Here is a 16,456-nt window from a genome sequence, read left to right on the forward strand (position 1 = left end):
AGTCAGTGAAATACTAATAGCGTGGACTACAAAACTATTTTGGAGTATTCTTTTGGCGAAAATTACAGTTTAATAACCGTTTTGAAGCTTAATACGTTTATTCCGACGTAGTGAACAGAAAATATAGTTATGAACACACTATTTTTAGTAATGTATATCTGAAAGAACTTTCGAGTTAAATTGAAGAGCCGTTAATTGTCTGTTTTGTGATAACATCGTATTAAGGAACAGCTGATGTTGAGCGGTGGGTATTTGCAGTTAACTTCATATAGAAATAAATAAAATGTATTTAATATTTCCTTTAAGAAGTACAAAAACGCCATAAGACTGTATTTTTAAATCTACTGTGGTATATTAAAATTTATTATTTTATTTTACACATAGCATGCTGAAGTTCTATACAGGGCTGCATTTGCAAAATCATCGTCTGGCCACCTCATTCTATGGTGGTCTATCGTTCGTCTAGTAGCGATGTTTCCTATCGACAGAAAATATATCTAGAAAATATATCAATTCATAAAAATTTACTAGAATTTAAGAGTACTTTTTGGATGCAATGTTAGACAAGTGCGTGTTGTGTGTATGAGAGTGAGTGGCATTGAGTGCGCAATATAAATGGAATTGCATGGACGCTGCGAACGACTGAAGAGATCGAGTAAAAGCCCACCAACAAATTGCACTTTGCGACAACGGCGAACGCTGGTGGAGGCGGAGGAGGCGACGGCAACGACAACGGCAACGGCGACGGCAACGGCAAAGCAAACGGATCTTCACAAGTAGAAGCAGCAGCAGCTACGGCTTCCCGTGGAGCCGCACAAACTAGAGCAATGTGCGAAGTTTGCGCCGATTTCCAAAATCTATTGGAACTCTGTAAGTAACAACAAAATATTTCTGCTCAAAATGTGTCGGCATTTATGCCGTGACAACTGCATAAAGTTGCGCCTACTTTTGCCCCTCCCCCTGTGTGTACATACAATATTTTTTTGTTTTGTTTTTTGCTTTTTTTATTTTACTTTTCCAGATGAGGTTCGCGTGGCCAGTTCGGAACTTAAGTTTCAGCTGCTCCTAAAGAGCGAAATCGAGACAACATTTAATTACATTCAATCGTGGCCGCAGCGGCAATGCATGTGCTTGTACCGGGATAACAAAAATTATGACCGATTTAACCTAGTTGTTCAGTCGCTCATCTGTCTGACCGTGCAGCACTTGAAGCATATTGATCATCTGATCGATAGCTACAAGCGGCTCACCGCCAGCGCTGCCCAAGTTGTTGCCCAAGCACAGCGAAAGCCCTCATCCGATAAGCATCCACAGAACAATGAAAATGATACAGAAAGCGAGAACAAGCAAAAGGAACTGACGTCTTCATCGTCATGTTCACCACCGTCGGCTGGCGACGAAAATAGGTCAACTCCTGCAGAGGCTGGCGGCAATGAGGAGAAACGTGCATCTGGCGATGGCCCAGGTCCGCCCAAGAAACCGCCATCTCCACCACCGCCAGCCCCACCAACCAGCAGCAAGGCTCACCCACAATACACAGAAGAGCCGTGGATACTGCCCGAGGTGGAGAAACTGCTGGTGCTCGTATCCAAGGTATTTCTGCTCAACTTTCCGCTGTACATTGCCCACAAGCATGGCATGCACTCGCGCCTGGACGATCTACAAGCGGAGGAAGCGCACCACTTGGCTCTAATCTGTGATCTGCACGACAATGATCTTCCCATATACTTGCTGCGCAACGTGAGCCTGTTCTGCAATTCAGGCGGCTTTGGTGCGATGTCGCTGTGCTTCGAGCACCCAGATTTGCCGGTATCTACGGCTCACTCCATGACTGCCACAGTGTCCAATGTGAAACTGTGGCTCAACTATCATTGCAACACGCAGCTGTTCGTCCCGCTGCGCAGCCGCATTCTACAATATATGTGTAAGCTCTCCGACCAGAATCTGCGCTCGGCCGCAACTCGAGCCATGGCTGACTTCGTCTGGTCATCTATGCGGGATCCTCTTGACGTTGCCGTCAACTTCGATACTGAAGGACTAGCGCTGGCCTTCAAGTACTTCACATCGACCACATTGACGATGCGTCTGGCGGGTAAGTTGATAGTTTATAATCTTTTTTAGATTTAGTTAAATACATAGTTCAAATCATCATTTATTGCATTTTTGTTATATCTTTATTTTAATTTATTCTGTGCATGATTTATGTATCTTTCATATCTAAATCTATTTATTAAATTAGTTCAAATTAAAATTAAATTAGTTTTTAAATTAGTTCAAAACATATTCTTTTATTTTATTTTAATTTCTTTATATTTCATTCAGAAATCTAAATTTCTGAATTTTAAAAATTTTTGTTTATATATTTGCTTGCATATTAGTTAATTCAACTGAGTAAGTGCTACTCACTAATTGTTACTTAATTCATTTTAGGTATGGCTCAGATAAACGCGCACATCAATCTGTTCAACGAGATCTGCACCACTGAGACTGTCAACGAGGTGGAGCTCTTTGGGCAGCGCATCGCCAATTGGTTAACAGAGAATCAAATTGTGCAGCATTTGTTTGGCCCGAACTTACACGTTGAGATTGTAAAGCAAGCCCATGTACTTCTGAACTTCCTCGCCGTGGAGAACCAAATCTCTGAGGAGGACATCAAACTCATCTGGCAAGCGACACAGCTGAAGCACTGCTCTAAAACCATTTTCGATATTTTGCCGGCGCTGGTAAAGAATCTGGCTCCACGCCCGGCCATGCATCTTTATTCGCTGCTCTGCCGCATGGACCCCAAGGAGCACACCGAGCAGAGCATATATATTGCGTCCGCTCTGACAAAGTTGATTTGGACGCGGGACTGTACGCGCAATCAAATGAACTTAATACAAGACCATTTGCTGGGCTCCAATGTGACAGCCTCCAGCTCAGACAGCGGCAGCATTGAGGGCAGCAACACGGAGGACGAGCATGTGGGCGCCGACGACAGCAGCATCGCCAGTGGCGGCGTCGGTGGTGGGCACAAAAGTCCCGTCGATGGGGTAACTCCCTGCAAGCAGGCCAGGCACAGGCGCCACATCTGCGATCCCACCACTGAGAAGGCCAAGCAGCTGAGCGGCGATGACATCGCCAAGATGGACATCAAGTAAGTCGGTTCACAATCAATGTTTATCCAAATAACTTAAATATGGTGACATAATCTTGTTGCAGAAACCATCGCATTGTCAACATTATCGACAACACCAGCAGCGAGGAGGAAATGCAGTCGCGCGCTGCCTTGGAATTGCAGCTGCACCGCAAGAAGACGAGCAACAAGCGCCGCCGTCCGAAGGCTGCCAACAAGCAGCAGATTCTGCCGCATGAGCTGGTGGAAATTTGGGACGGCGTCGAGGATGTGCCCAGCAGCGACGATGGCGATGCCGACGGCGACGGCGAGCTGCTCGCGGACAGCGATGAGTGCAGCGACAGCGCCGGGCATCAACTGGTGCCCGCTGCTGTGCTGAAGCATTTGCACGGCGAAGGTCCCTATATACGAGCCATTGCCGAGACAAACATCAGCGAGTTGCTTAGCGGGGCAGAGAACGATGGCAGCTACTCGTCGCCGATGAGCAACAAATCAGAGAAGAATCTGGCTGACTTCGACGACGAGGACGTATCGCCCTGCGAGGAGGAGCTGGCACAGCTCGTCAATTCGCATGGCGCACGCGTAGCTGCCCCGAACTGCAGAGATGTGGCTCCGGCCTTTGCAGCGGCCGCAGCTGCACTGATGGCCGCTCAATCGGCCATGGCCATGCAAAAGTCCGGCGAAACGAATGTAGCCGCCGCTGCAGCAGCTGTTGCGGCCGCTGCTGTTGCCACTGGCAATGCACAACAGTCATTGGTCGCGATGCGCCAACAGGCGAATGCCGCTGCCGCCGTTGCTGCTGCAGCCGCTGCCAAGAGCAAGTCCGACTCGGATGTGGATCTAATTGAGGTTGCCAACAAGCAGCTGCACTCGCCGAAGCCTAGCAATGCCGTCTCGGCCAACAATCTGCCTTCTTTTAAGCTGAACGACGTCTGCCAGCCGGGCAACACGCTGCTCTGGGACCTGCTACAGGACGACAAAATCGTAAGGATGTTAAACAATAATCTGTAGCTTATGATTATTAATATTATCTCTTTCTATCTCTTTCCTTTTTTTCTTCAGGGACAACTTGGTGAATCTTTAGCATTAGAGGCTGAGAAGGCGCTGGCAACGCTGCTGTGCTTTAACGTGGATCGTCAGATTCGCACAAAATTTATTGAGGGCTGCCTGCAGAACGTGGCCAACAATCGCAGTGTCATTGTGAGCTTGCGCTTGCTGCCCAAGCTCTTTGCATCATTCCAGCAGTTTCGCCCATCGGACACGCACACCATGACCTTGTGGGCGGAGCGCAATCATCGCATGATGGCGTGCTTTTTCAATAACATTCGGCACTACGCCCGAAGGCATGCCGAGCTGTTGATCAACCAGAATGGGGAGCAGCAACAGCAGCAGCTGGGCCTTCAGCTGTACTCGCACAAAACACAGGTGTCTGTGAGATTGCAGTTTCTCTCGTCGATCTTCTCCTCGGTGGGCTCGCCGAAGAGCTTCCGCCTGACGCTGGAGCAGCTGGATGCGCTGTGGGACTGGCTGGCGCATGATCCCGAGTGCTCGGACTGCTATTTTTCGTGGCTTCAGGCTCAGACAAAGGGCGGCGACCAACATGCCCTCGGCATCGATGCACTGCATCATTTATACTTAAAGAAATTGCCCGAACTGCGACCAGAAGAGTTCTCCATGGTAGCACTGGGTCTTTTCCAGCAGCTGTGCAGCTTTGCGCGGATCGCAATGGCCGAGTACGAGAAGCACAGCGATGCCATCAGCGCCAACTCCAATGCCGTGGGCATGTACCACCTCTGGAAGATTGCGTTGCGCGCCCAAAGCAACGAGGTCTCGCTGGCTGCGATCCAGTACATCAACATGTACTACATGGGCCAGCAGCTGCGCCTCGAGAAAGAATTCGTATCTCAGTGCATGGACAATCTGGTTCAGGCAGCTACAGCTCTAGAATGGTGAGTTGACCAAATTTCCTTTGATAGACATTTATTACACTGCATTTATATTACAGCATCGAGGATGAGAACGCGCTAATGCGCGTGCAGCGGGGATTGCTGCTTCTCAACACCCATCTGGACACGTTTAGGCGTCGCTATGCCTTCCATTTGCGCCGCTGGGCCATCGAGGGCAAGGGAATCGGCTCGCACAGCAATCTGAAGAACGAGGGCGCGGGTCCACCCCTGCGGATTGTTCTACAGCAGGCAGGTCTCTCAGAGAAGAGTGTGCTGCATATGCACGCGTGTGATCTTATCGCTGATCTCAAGGCGGAGGTTTCAAAGTGGTGGGAGAGCCTGCAATCGGGCATGGCGGCGCCCGTGCTGGGCTTGCTCCTCAGCGACGGGCCACTCCGTATAATCACACAGGGTCAGGAGCTGACATCGGACTACGATGAGCGCTCGCTAGGCGACGCTGGTTTCAAGGACAATCAGATCGTTTATGTGTCGCTGGGCGGACGTGGTGCTCGTCGCAAGGAGACGAATGTGGAGCACCCATCGATGCTGCCGCCTCCGCCCAAGGAGTGCTTGCCGACAGTGCTGCTCCTGCAGCCCAAGTATTTCGAGAAACTCTTTTGTCTAATGCAAACGCTGGGCGACATGAAACCACAATCCTCAACGGCGCATCTGCAACATCACACAAAGGCGCAGCTGCTGTCGCGCCGGGTGTGGGACATCTTGGCAATGCTGCCCACCAATCCGCATATACTGGATGCGTTCAAGAACCTGGTCAACGATCTCAATGAGCTGCAGCAACTGGAGGATCAGGAGCAGCTGGCCAATAAGCGCAAGGAGATTAAGCAAAAGTTTAACGAGCTGCTTGACCCGAGCAACCTGCAAAAGTTCATGTATTCCTTGCACATCGTCGAGAGCCTAGCATTGAGCAGTGGACCACGTCAGGCCACTGCCTCCAGTGCTCCCAGTGCTTCTGCAGGCACTGGATCCAACGGCAACCTGCTTCTAAGTGAGCAGCCTCGTCCCAAAAAGAGCGCGAACCGTCGCCACAACAGCATCGAGCAGGCCGGCGAACCCAAACGTAGTAGCAGCAGCAGCGACTGCAGCAAGGAACTGGCTGCGGGGGAAATGGAGACGTCGCTAATATCGAATCCACGATCGGGCAGCGATGTGGACATTAGCGAGCTGGCAAGCGGCGGCGACAAGGAAAACCAACCGAAGCAGCACTGCAAGCGACAGAAGAAGATCGACAACCAGGAAGTGGAGCGTCCATTGGGCTGTGCCACGCCGCCGCCGCCTTCGCCAACATCCACTTTGCCGGTGGCAGCAGCAGCTCCAGTGCGCAATGCGGCGCCGGCAGAGAGCAGCAAGTGGAGCGAGGCGTTCATCAAGTGCGGCGGATTGCAGCATCTGTACGAGATCTTCATCGGGGGTCAGCTGCAGCAGAGCGCGCATGCCAAGGAGCTGGCGCTGAACGAGTGGCGTCACGATTGCCTGGCCAGCCTGTTGCGCATCCTGTGGCTGCTGGGCTTCGAGGAGCTGCAGACGCAGGATGTGCATGTGCTGATGTCGCGACCACATGCCTTCATGCTGCAGCTGATGGAGGTACCGCAGTGCCTACAGCGCCTCTCGAGCATACTCAACGACGAAGTCCACCAGCAGCAGTCTGCGGGAGCCACTTCGCTGCTGTTCCCCTACCAGTTCCATCAGCTGCGCACCGGCTTCTGGGGCCGAGCACAGCTGGTGCAGTTCACCATGAACATTCTCGTGAGTTTTGTGCACGCCTCAGCCGAGGCACGGCGTCTGCTCTGGTCTCAGCCGGACCAGTGCAATTGGCTGCAGAAGTTCATACTGGAGGATCCGGAGCCAGCGGTGCGGCGCGAGATCTGCGCTGGTCTCTATCGAATCTGTTTGGGCAACGCCCAGAGCTATCGATTGCTGCTAGCTCCTCTGCTCCACAAACTCATCGCACTGCTGCCGCGTGCCGAGCAGATGAGCTCGTCTGTGCAGCATACCCAGTTCTTGCTCTCGGAGGAGGGCAAGGAGCCGTATGGACCGGCTTGTCGAGACTACTTTTGGCTACTCGCACGACTTGTAGACACGCTAACCCCCGAGATGGTGGCCGAGGAGCGCATTGACATTGAGCAGCTTTGCGAGAGCATCTCGGAGAGTATCCTGAACCGCGACTACCACGAACTGCGCCATGGCTACCAGGATGACGGCTTGGTGGGCCTGCTCAACCTGATGTCCAATCTGATCAAGTACGACACCAGCTACAAGTACAGGCCCAAGGCCTTGAGCTTCATTGAGCAGCTGATCGAATTCCTGTTCGAAATGCCGTCGCCCGCCAATCGCCAGAAGCCGAAGTGCAAATCGGCCACCTCGCGTGCCGCTGCGTACGATCTGCTCGTGGAGCTGTGCCGCGGCTGTGCCACCAACTACAGCTACCTGCATGGCCGACTGCTGGCGCAGCACAGGTCGGGTCCGAAGCAACCGTATCCCTGGGACTATTGGCCCCGTGACGAGGGCCGCGCCGAGTGCGGCTATGTGGGCCTCACTAACTTGGGAGCCACCTGCTACATGGCCTCCTGCATCCAGCATCTGTACATGATGCCACAGGCGCGCGCGGCCATTTTACGTCTGCCACCGGGTGGTGCCCAAAAACATGGACCCACTTTGATGGAGCTGCAGCGCATGTTCGCGTATCTGCTGGAGTCGGAGCGCAAGGCGTATAATCCGCGCAGCTTCTGCCGAGTGTATCAGATGGATCATCAGCCCCTGAATACGGGCGAGCAGAAGGATATGGCGGAGTTCTTCATTGATCTGGTCTCTAAGCTCGAGGAGATGACTCCAGACCTGAAGCACTTGGTGAAGCGTCTGTTCTGCGGCACTCTGAGCAACAATGTCGTCTCGCTGGACTGCGGTCACGTTTCGCGCACTGCTGAGGAGTTCTACACGGTTCGCTGCCAAGTGGCGGACATGCGAAACTTGCAGGAGTCGTTGGACGAGGTGACTGTCAAGGATACGCTCGAGGGTGACAATATGTACACCTGTTCACAGTGTGGCAAGAAGGTGCGCGCCGAGAAGCGCGCCTGCTTCAAGAAGCTGCCGCAGATCCTGTGCTTCAATACCATGCGATACACCTTCAACATGGTGACCATGCTGAAGGAGAAGGTCAACACGCACTTTTCGTTCCCCTTGCGCCTCAACATGTGCCACTACGTGGAGAAGACGCTGATGCCGCAGCAGTACAAGGAGGACCGTGAAAAGCGCATTCGCGAGCGTCAGGAGAACGACAACGACGAGGGGGCAGAGAATGAAAAGGCTGAAGCCACATTGGACGCAGACATCGAGGAGTGCTATGAGTAAGTGGCTGACGTTTCGGTCTAGTATATGCAATATTATTATAAACGTTTCCTGATTATAGGTACGAATTGGTTGGCGTTACGGTTCACACAGGCACAGCGGACGGTGGGCATTACTATAGCTTTATTAAAGAGCGCACGAAAAGCAATTATCATCCGCACGAGCGTTGGTTCCTGTTCAATGACGCCGAAGTGAAGCCTTTCGATCCGTCGCAAATAGCGGCTGAGTGCTTTGGTGGCGAAATGACTGTAAGGGAAAATCTCTTTAGTTGAGTATTAAATGTCACAAATTATAATTTATTCTCAATTTGATAGAGCAAGACCTACGATTCGGTAACCGAAAAGTATTTGGACTTCAGCTTTGAGAAGACCAACTCAGCTTACATGCTGTTCTATGAACGTCGATTGCCAGAGCATCTCCAGCGTCGGCACTCTGAGTTGTTGGCAACGCCGACGCCAAGTCCTCTTAATGAGGATAAACCAGAAACGGAGGAGCAGCCCAAAGTTGAAACGGACAATAACATCAAGAAGGAACCCGCTGCAGCAGAGGAATCGGAGCCAGTTCAGGCAGAGGCCGAGAAATCGGCTACGCTAAGCACAGAGACTGAGAAGTTAGAAGAGAAGGAGCAAACTGAAAAGCCAGACCCGACTCAAGTAAACGAAGACAAGGAAATGGAGAAAGTAACAGCCAATTGTGATAATATTAAGTCGAATAATAACAATGAGCCGCAGGCGTCAACCTCAAAGGCGGTCGTCGTCGCGGAAGCCAAAGCATCTACTAAACAACCACAGTTTCGTCCTTTGTTAAGCAAGGAACTAGAAGATTGGATTTGGCAAGACAACAGACAGTTCTTGCAAGATCGAAATATCTTCGAGCACACATACTTTAAGTGAGATTAATATATATACATATACACACATAGTTTCGATATCACAATATTGTTTCATCTTTAGCTTCATGTGGCAAATTTGCGGCCACATACCACAGACGTTAATCTCGGAGACGGACGTCACCTGCATGGCCGCCAAGTTGTCGGTATCATTTTTCATCGAAACATTCATACATGCCAAGGAGAAGGTAAGAACTAACTGAATTATAATTAATGCTGCATGTTTATCATTTGTCATTTGCAGCCTACAATGGTTCCTTGGGTAGAGCTGCTAACAAAGCAATTCAATGCCAGTGAAGAGGCTTGCGAATGGTTCCTATCGCACATGTCAGTCGAGCCCTTTTGGCCCGTACAAGTTCTAATTCAATGCCCCAATCAAATGGTTCGCCAAATGTTTCAGCGTTTGGTCGTTCACGTCATACAGCGGCTGCGGTAGGTTCACTGAGGCATACCCGTGCACTAGCGGATATCAATCAATTGAAACTGTTGTTTATCTTCCGCAGCGCTTCACATGCTGATCTCTACTTGGGCGTGGATACCGATGAGAACGACCGGGAGCTCATTGGACAGGCATCATGTGTGACGCGGTTCATAAGCTCGCTCATCTCCCTGCTGGAGCATGGAGCACGCTCTCATCTGCGCCATCTGTCCGAGTACTTCAGCCTGCTGTGCGAATTCTCGCGCATGGGGGACGAAGAAGCGATGTTTCTGTTGCGCATCGGAGTACTTAAGAGCCTGGTCGACTTCTACCTGGGCCACAAGCAAACAGATAGTGTAGGTTGACAATAAAATGCTGCTATGAACTTGAATTTGATTTGCACATTTTTAACGCAGATTGACATCAGCTCAGATAATGAGGACAACTCTTCGGATGAGGCACTCTCAGTGGAGAAGATGCGTCCAGCGTCGCTCGATAAAATGATTGCACTCTGTGCTAGTCTTGTGGAGCGCTCGCGGGGCGCTGATTTTCGATTGCGTCTGTCGCCGAAAGACTTCAACGCCATTGCCGGTGGAAAGGTGATACTGAAAAAGCTCGAAAGCGTTATATATTCCAATTAATCAATCATACAAGCACCACCACCGTCGTCCATCAAAAATCCATAAATCCACCAACAAACCAATCCAATGTCTAATCCTATAACCAATTGTTTTGCTTTGTTCATTGCTTATGTGTTGTATATGTATATACATACCTTTATTCCACATATATTTCGTAGGGATTTCCATTTTTGTATCAACAAATAAAGGACGGCATTAATCCGCATCAGACAAAGCATTTAATCCACGCGCTCTGTCGCTGGGACGATCGTTTGGCTACACAAATCATCAGCATGCTCTTCGCATCCGTTACCAAGCACACTGAGCTCTGTGCCCCGTTCTTCAAGCTGCTCACTCTGCTCACCGAGACGCAGGGCGGGCCGGTCGGGCTGCCGTGCTTTACGCAGCTCGTGCTGCCGCGCATGTGGGATGCTGCCGAGTACTGTCCTCAGTCGGTGCTCGACTGGCTTTCGCTGCAGGCGACTAAGAATAAAATTGCTCACGCCTGGATCCTGCAGTCCGCCGAGCAATGGTTGGAGCAGTTCTTGCTCGCCCACGACAATACGCGCGTCAGAAATGGTAGGCTGAAATGAGAGCTGACATCTGTATATGTATGGGCGCTATATCTTGGTCTCTATTCACATTATAGCCGCTGCCTGTCTGCTAGTTGCGCTGGTGCCGTCGCAACCGTTTCGCGCCAACTTCCGCGCTCACTCACAGCACAAGCTGTTGGCTCTCAACCCGCACAGCTACCGGTAATTGCTGTTCAGTTAGCTATTCTCATATTGTCAGCGTTATGACGTTGTCTTATTGCCTTGCAGGGACATCAACAGCGATGCCCAAGCGGTGCTGCACCAGGTGATAACATTGCTGCTGCGTCTGCTGCGTCCGGCGCGTGTTTATGCAGACATAGGTGCACACGGTACCACCAAGCTGACCGCCTATTTCAACCTGCTCAGCTACTGTATGGTTTCAAAGACTGAAAAACTAATGGCAAGTCTGATAGGGCACGTGCTGGGCGGCTGTTTCAATGTGTGTGCTTTCGTTTACAGATAGGTTCGTTTATGCGGTCCCTGTGGGAGCTGTTTCATCCGCGTCTCTCTGAGCCCAGTGTGCCGGCGCACCACAACAAGCACGCGCTGCTCACCTTCTGGCATCACTCGCTCGTCGATTGCCCGGAAAACGCAGCGCTAGTGGCCAACTGCCCTGAGATAACGCGAAACATTGCATTTAACTACATACTGTAAGATAATCATAGGCGGCATGGGATTGCTCTGACTAATCTGATTGTATCCACTTAGGGCCGATCACGATGACTCGGAGATCGTCACTTATAATCGGTCCATGCTGCCCGCTTACTACGGGCTGCTGCGCTTGTGCTGCGAGCAGAGCCGCGCACTCACCCGGCAACTGGCACAGCATCAGAATCTTCAGTGGGCTTTTAAGAACATTACGCCCCATCCCACTCAGTATGCAGCCGCTGTCGATGAGCTGTTCAAGCTGATGGCACTATTTGCCACTCGTCATCCGGATGCTAGTGAGCAGGAAAAGCTTGATGTCATTGCCTTCAGGCGCTCTGTCATTGTATCGTACACCACCAGCCTGGATGCACGAGTGTCCTGGTCAACGTTGATCAGCGCGCTCAAAATACTTGGTAGGTAGTGCATGCCCAAAGGTTTTGGAAGTTGCTTTATTGTACTGTACATTTACAGTGGACAATGACGATGATCGCATGCTGGTCATATTCAATGGCGGCATCGAGATGTGCTTTGAGGCGCTGCACACGTTACATTCCATGCACCACGAGGCCACCGCCTGCCATGTGGCAGGGGATCTCTTGGATCTACTTGGAGAAATGGTGCTCCTGCTGGCGACGCTGCGCATGCGCACAGATAATCCAGCGCAAAAGAAGCAGCAGCAGCAGCAACTGGAGCAGCAGCTGCAACTGCAGCAGCAACAATTGCTGCAGAAGCAGCAGCAATCGCAGTGCACCCAAGCGCCGCAGACACCGCAGCAGAAGGAGAAGCAGCTGCAACAGCAAATGCAACAGCATCTGCAATTGCAGCAAATGCAGCTGCAGCAGCAACACTTTCTGCGCCAACAGCATCAGCATTCGGCACTCGCAAAGGCTCTGCCCGATGCAATCAAACGGCTCGCCACGCTCCTCAACACATTTAATTCGCCGGAAATAAGTCGCATGGCGCTCGAGGTGCTCAAGGAGCTGGTGCGCAACACCAGCCTGGAGGCCACCACTATTCTGGCGCCCATTTTGATTAACTGCCATTTATCAGTGGCCAATGCACCCAATGCAATCGGCCCATTAGGACCATATTTTCCACGTCGCGGTGCTAAGCAGACGCCCTGGCCTTTAGGTGCTAAGAACTCGCCTCGTCCGCCGAGGCCAATGGTGCAAATGTGCATTGCTCTGTCGGAGTTGACGCCGCGCGGACTCGACATCGAGTATGATGCTCAAGTAGATGCCTTCTACAGGCCATATCACGACTTCATCGATGTCATGATGCGAATGTGCGTCAACACGGGCACCCTCAACGACACGCTGGTCAAACTTCACTGCCTGGTTGCCATCGAGTCCACACCGTTGCATTTCAACTACTTTCCCAAGTTTTGGGTGGGCATACACAACAATGCCTTGACAAACAAGTGAGTAAACCGCAAAATACGGATAATGCTCAAATTAATTATGACTAACTTCTGCTTTTGCTTACAGATATTCAGATTTGCTTGTGAGGAATCCTCTGCTGATAGAGTATCTGCATAATGTGCTAAGGGACGAGCGGAGCATGCTGAAAGATGCGTTTGTGCGGGAGTTCCTGGAGCTATACTATCACAAAGTAGCCGCGCAGCTTCCTGTTGCACGCATGATCTACACGATTAACTATGGCATGCACTCCAAGGACGACATCGACGAGCTGTGCGGCGATCTGTTTGCGATACGAATTATTGCCCAAGCCACTGGTGTGCCGACATCCGTGCGCAAGGAGCTGCGTGGCTCACTGAGAGCACTGCTTAATAAGAGCGAGCGCTATAAGAAGGAAGCGGAGAGAGGTGAGAGGATAACTAGACTAAATCAAATCAAAACACAAGTTTATAAACATTTATATTTGCAGATCAATTTCCCAACAAGAAACAGAAGCGGGAATCTTCAAAAGAAAAAGAAGATCCTCATTCAACTGGGCCATCGGAGGCAGACAAAGCAGACAATTCGACGGAAAGCACAGAGAAAGCCGCACCAGTTGACAATGCTAGTGCGGCTGAGGTGTCGACGGATGCGCCCAGTGAAACGGTTAGCTCAACCGATACTGTTATTAATGTTGCAGAGGCTGTCGTAGAGCCAGCGAAGGTCGCTGACGCGGGAGACGAGCGGATGGGGAGCCCAGCATCGGAGCACCAAGAAAAGGCATCGGTGCCGTCATCAGAAGATGAAACTGAGCTGGAAGATGAATTGGAGCCGACACCCAAGCTTAATAAGAAATCAGCTAATAAGAAAACTGCACAGGATCGTCTGAACGAGGATCGCAAAAAGCGTCTGAGCACCCTGCTCACAATGGAGTCCTACATACACAGCATTTTCGCGATCATCAAACGGGAAACGAATGCGTCGAATACTGTGCAAGGCAAGGAGCATGAGGAATTCACAGTAGAGCCATCAACATCGGCTGCTGCGGGAATCTTGCTAAAGCCAAAGGGTGCTTCAACACCCCCCGAAATCGAGGACAATGTGACGCAAGGTAAATACAATATTGAAATGGACACAGAAAGTCCAGTCAAATCCAAGTCAAATGACACGGTTCAGGAGATGGACAAACTCGATGAATCATCGCCTGCAATTAAATCAATGGCGAACACAGTGAACACTGTTGTTCCCACGGCTGTCGCCGCCCCAGCGACAGTTGTTGCAACCACATCACAGGCAGCGAGTCCCAGCCAAATTTAGTTGTCGTTCAATGATTTGCTCAGCATTTTATTTTTCGGCAAGCCGCTGGACTGATGGTACGCCAGCCGCGGATCAGGTGATGGATAAGCTCTAGAGAACTACAAGTTTTTGGCCAAAGTTCAAAGGCTGCAAGAAAACATTTGAACAACCCAAGGTTGGTGCTGCTTGCTTTCGGCGGGCCTGTGCTCGGGCAAAAGACTTTTGAGCAAATGAATAAATAATACTAAATTAACGTTAATCTAGCAACATATTAAATCGGTAATAAAAAATTCTAATAGAAATGTAACTCACGCGGAGACAAACATCCGCAATTCGCACTCCGAACTCCGCACCCTGCACTTCACCCCCACGCCCACTCATCATATACATTCATGCATTGACACACATACATATATAAATATATACATCCCTAAATACATGCAAACATACATAAATACAAACACTTAGCTGTAATGATAATGACGTTACTATTTTAAGACTTCCACGACCGTAAACTGTCCAGAATATTAAAATCCACATTACTCCCATTTGAAAACGATAGTTAAGAGATAAATACACATATATTCAATACGAGAAACTTGTTATGCATTACAAAGGCCAAAAGCAACAGCATTGTGGCCAACATAGAAACTGAAAGAAAAATAAATAATTGATAACGACATGAAATCAAATGACTATACGGTATGATGAATAGAGTTGAAGCCCGGCTTACGAGACGCTAATATCTGTATATGTTCTAGTAGAACCCTTAGGTACGTTTTACGCTGCTAATTACGTTTTGGTTTAGTTTCCTATCATGTTCACTGTCGCTGCCCCTCTTCCCCTATCCTTGTGTACTATAGCTGTACGTTAGACACAAATGAACAGATATTATAAAATTAATCAACTGTATTTTTTGATTTTAACAAAAGGATGTGCGACAATTTTCATTGTAAATTGCTGAACGATACAAAATATTTAAATCTTACGTTCTGTATTTCTTGCGAGAATAAAGTTGTAATTACGCACATAAGTCTAGTTAGTAGTCCACGTGAAACACAAAGGACAAAGCTTAAAAACAAACCATCCCTTCAAAGGGGCGCATATAATGTTAGTCTTAAGCCACAGCAAACGATTGAAATCTAAACAATTAACAATTACAGATTCATAAGCAAATATTATAATAAAATCATGCAGCATATAAGTCTAATTATTCTGTATTGAACAATTTGAACGTATAACTAAAAAACGGACTTCAATTGATTTTTAAATATTTTTTGTGTTTTAATAACGTATATTTTTTTGTATACTCCTCTTTATTGATCCATATAACCGTCATACAATAGAGCATTAAAGTATGAAAATTTTTTAGTAATAACTGAAATATGTTTTCCGAAATATCATGTATTTATGATATTTTATGTTCTCTAGAATGGTTGCATAGACTTTTAAAAAGACCTCTTATATTGTCGATATAGTTAAGCAATTTCATATAGTTTTATTTCAGAGCCAAACATTTTTTTCCCCTTATTACTAGATGTTTTATTAATATAGTTATCACTTCATTAAAAAGACTTTGAACTTAGTAGCAGATCATAGCAGATCGACCTCATTTTCCTTCAAACATAATACAAATAGAAGTATTTCAGTTAGTGTGGCAATTTATTGATTACCTGTTGAGTTGAATTCTTAAAGGTATATGGCTGACGCGCATGCGCTGAGATAAATGTCAAATTGACATACATATATGTGTATTATTGTAGCGACTGTCACTATTCAGTATTTTCTTGCACAGAAACGAAGCAAGTGATTTGTGAGAAAATGCCATGCATAGGATGTGAAAAGGGTAAAAAAAACCGATTCAAGTAATAAAATTTATTTATACATCCAACTACTCTACGACGCAGCATGTAAATGCACCGCGGACAAGTGCTCCGAGGACTGTAAATGCGTAACGCCCGGTAAATGCTGCTGTAACCCCTCGAAGACCGAGCAAACCTCGACCGGAGGGTGCTGCAAGAAGGGTAAGGGCACTGGCGAGGACAATAGGCCAAAAGAGTGCTGCAAGACTGCCAAGGACTGAGCCAAGAAGTATGAACGAATAATGATTACAAAAAGAAACCAACTTGATGTATTTTACTTCCGCTTTTCACTATTCATTATAATGTAGC

At 48.9% G+C, this 16,456-nt stretch overlaps 2 protein-coding genes across 2 annotated transcripts; both read left to right on the forward strand.

The window, feature by feature from the left end:
- Positions 1-100: 100 nt before the first annotated feature.
- puf (ubiquitinyl hydrolase 1 puf) lies at positions 101-14,977 on the forward strand. Its single transcript, XM_089265706.1, has 21 exons — positions 101-244; positions 385-870; positions 1,022-2,092; positions 2,431-3,136; positions 3,202-4,099; positions 4,178-5,064; positions 5,121-8,423; positions 8,486-8,672; positions 8,739-9,313; positions 9,378-9,501; positions 9,558-9,745; positions 9,817-10,087; positions 10,148-10,330; positions 10,531-10,930; positions 11,001-11,106; positions 11,173-11,348; positions 11,408-11,594; positions 11,653-12,005; positions 12,064-13,012; positions 13,080-13,417; positions 13,480-14,977. The coding sequence occupies exons 2-21, from the start codon at positions 828-830 to the stop codon at positions 14,304-14,306; spliced, it is 11,772 nt and encodes a 3,923-aa protein (XP_089121832.1). The 5' UTR covers positions 101-244; positions 385-827; the 3' UTR covers positions 14,307-14,977.
- A 996-nt stretch (positions 14,978-15,973) lies between these two features.
- On the forward strand, positions 15,974-16,402 carry MtnF (Metallothionein F). The gene is made up of 2 exons (XM_030386757.2): positions 15,974-16,131; positions 16,193-16,402. The coding sequence occupies exons 1-2, from the start codon at positions 16,107-16,109 to the stop codon at positions 16,366-16,368; spliced, it is 201 nt and encodes a 66-aa protein (XP_030242617.1). The 5' UTR covers positions 15,974-16,106; the 3' UTR covers positions 16,369-16,402.
- Positions 16,403-16,456: the final 54 nt, after the last annotated feature.

Source organism: Drosophila navojoa, chromosome 2 (genome assembly GCF_054131105.1).
Source record: "Drosophila navojoa isolate 15081-1374.11 chromosome 2, UAZ_NAV_1.0, whole genome shotgun sequence".
NCBI classification, from domain to species: Eukaryota; Metazoa; Arthropoda; class Insecta; order Diptera; family Drosophilidae; genus Drosophila; species Drosophila navojoa.

Coding starts and splice junctions, on each gene's coding strand:
- puf (XM_089265706.1), top strand. CDS start 828: ATGTGCGAAGTTTGCGCCGATTTCCAAAATCTATTGGAACTCT. Junction 10,088..10,147: donor GCCACAAGCAAACAGATAGT/GTAGGTTGACAA, acceptor TTTTTAACGCAG/ATTGACATCAGCTCAGATAA. Junction 11,349..11,407: donor GACTGAAAAACTAATGGCAA/GTCTGATAGGGC, acceptor GTTTACAGATAG/GTTCGTTTATGCGGTCCCTG.
- MtnF (XM_030386757.2), top strand. CDS start 16,107: ATGCCATGCATAGGATGTGAAAAGG. Junction 16,132..16,192: donor ATGCATAGGATGTGAAAAGG/GTAAAAAAAACC, acceptor TCTACGACGCAG/CATGTAAATGCACCGCGGAC.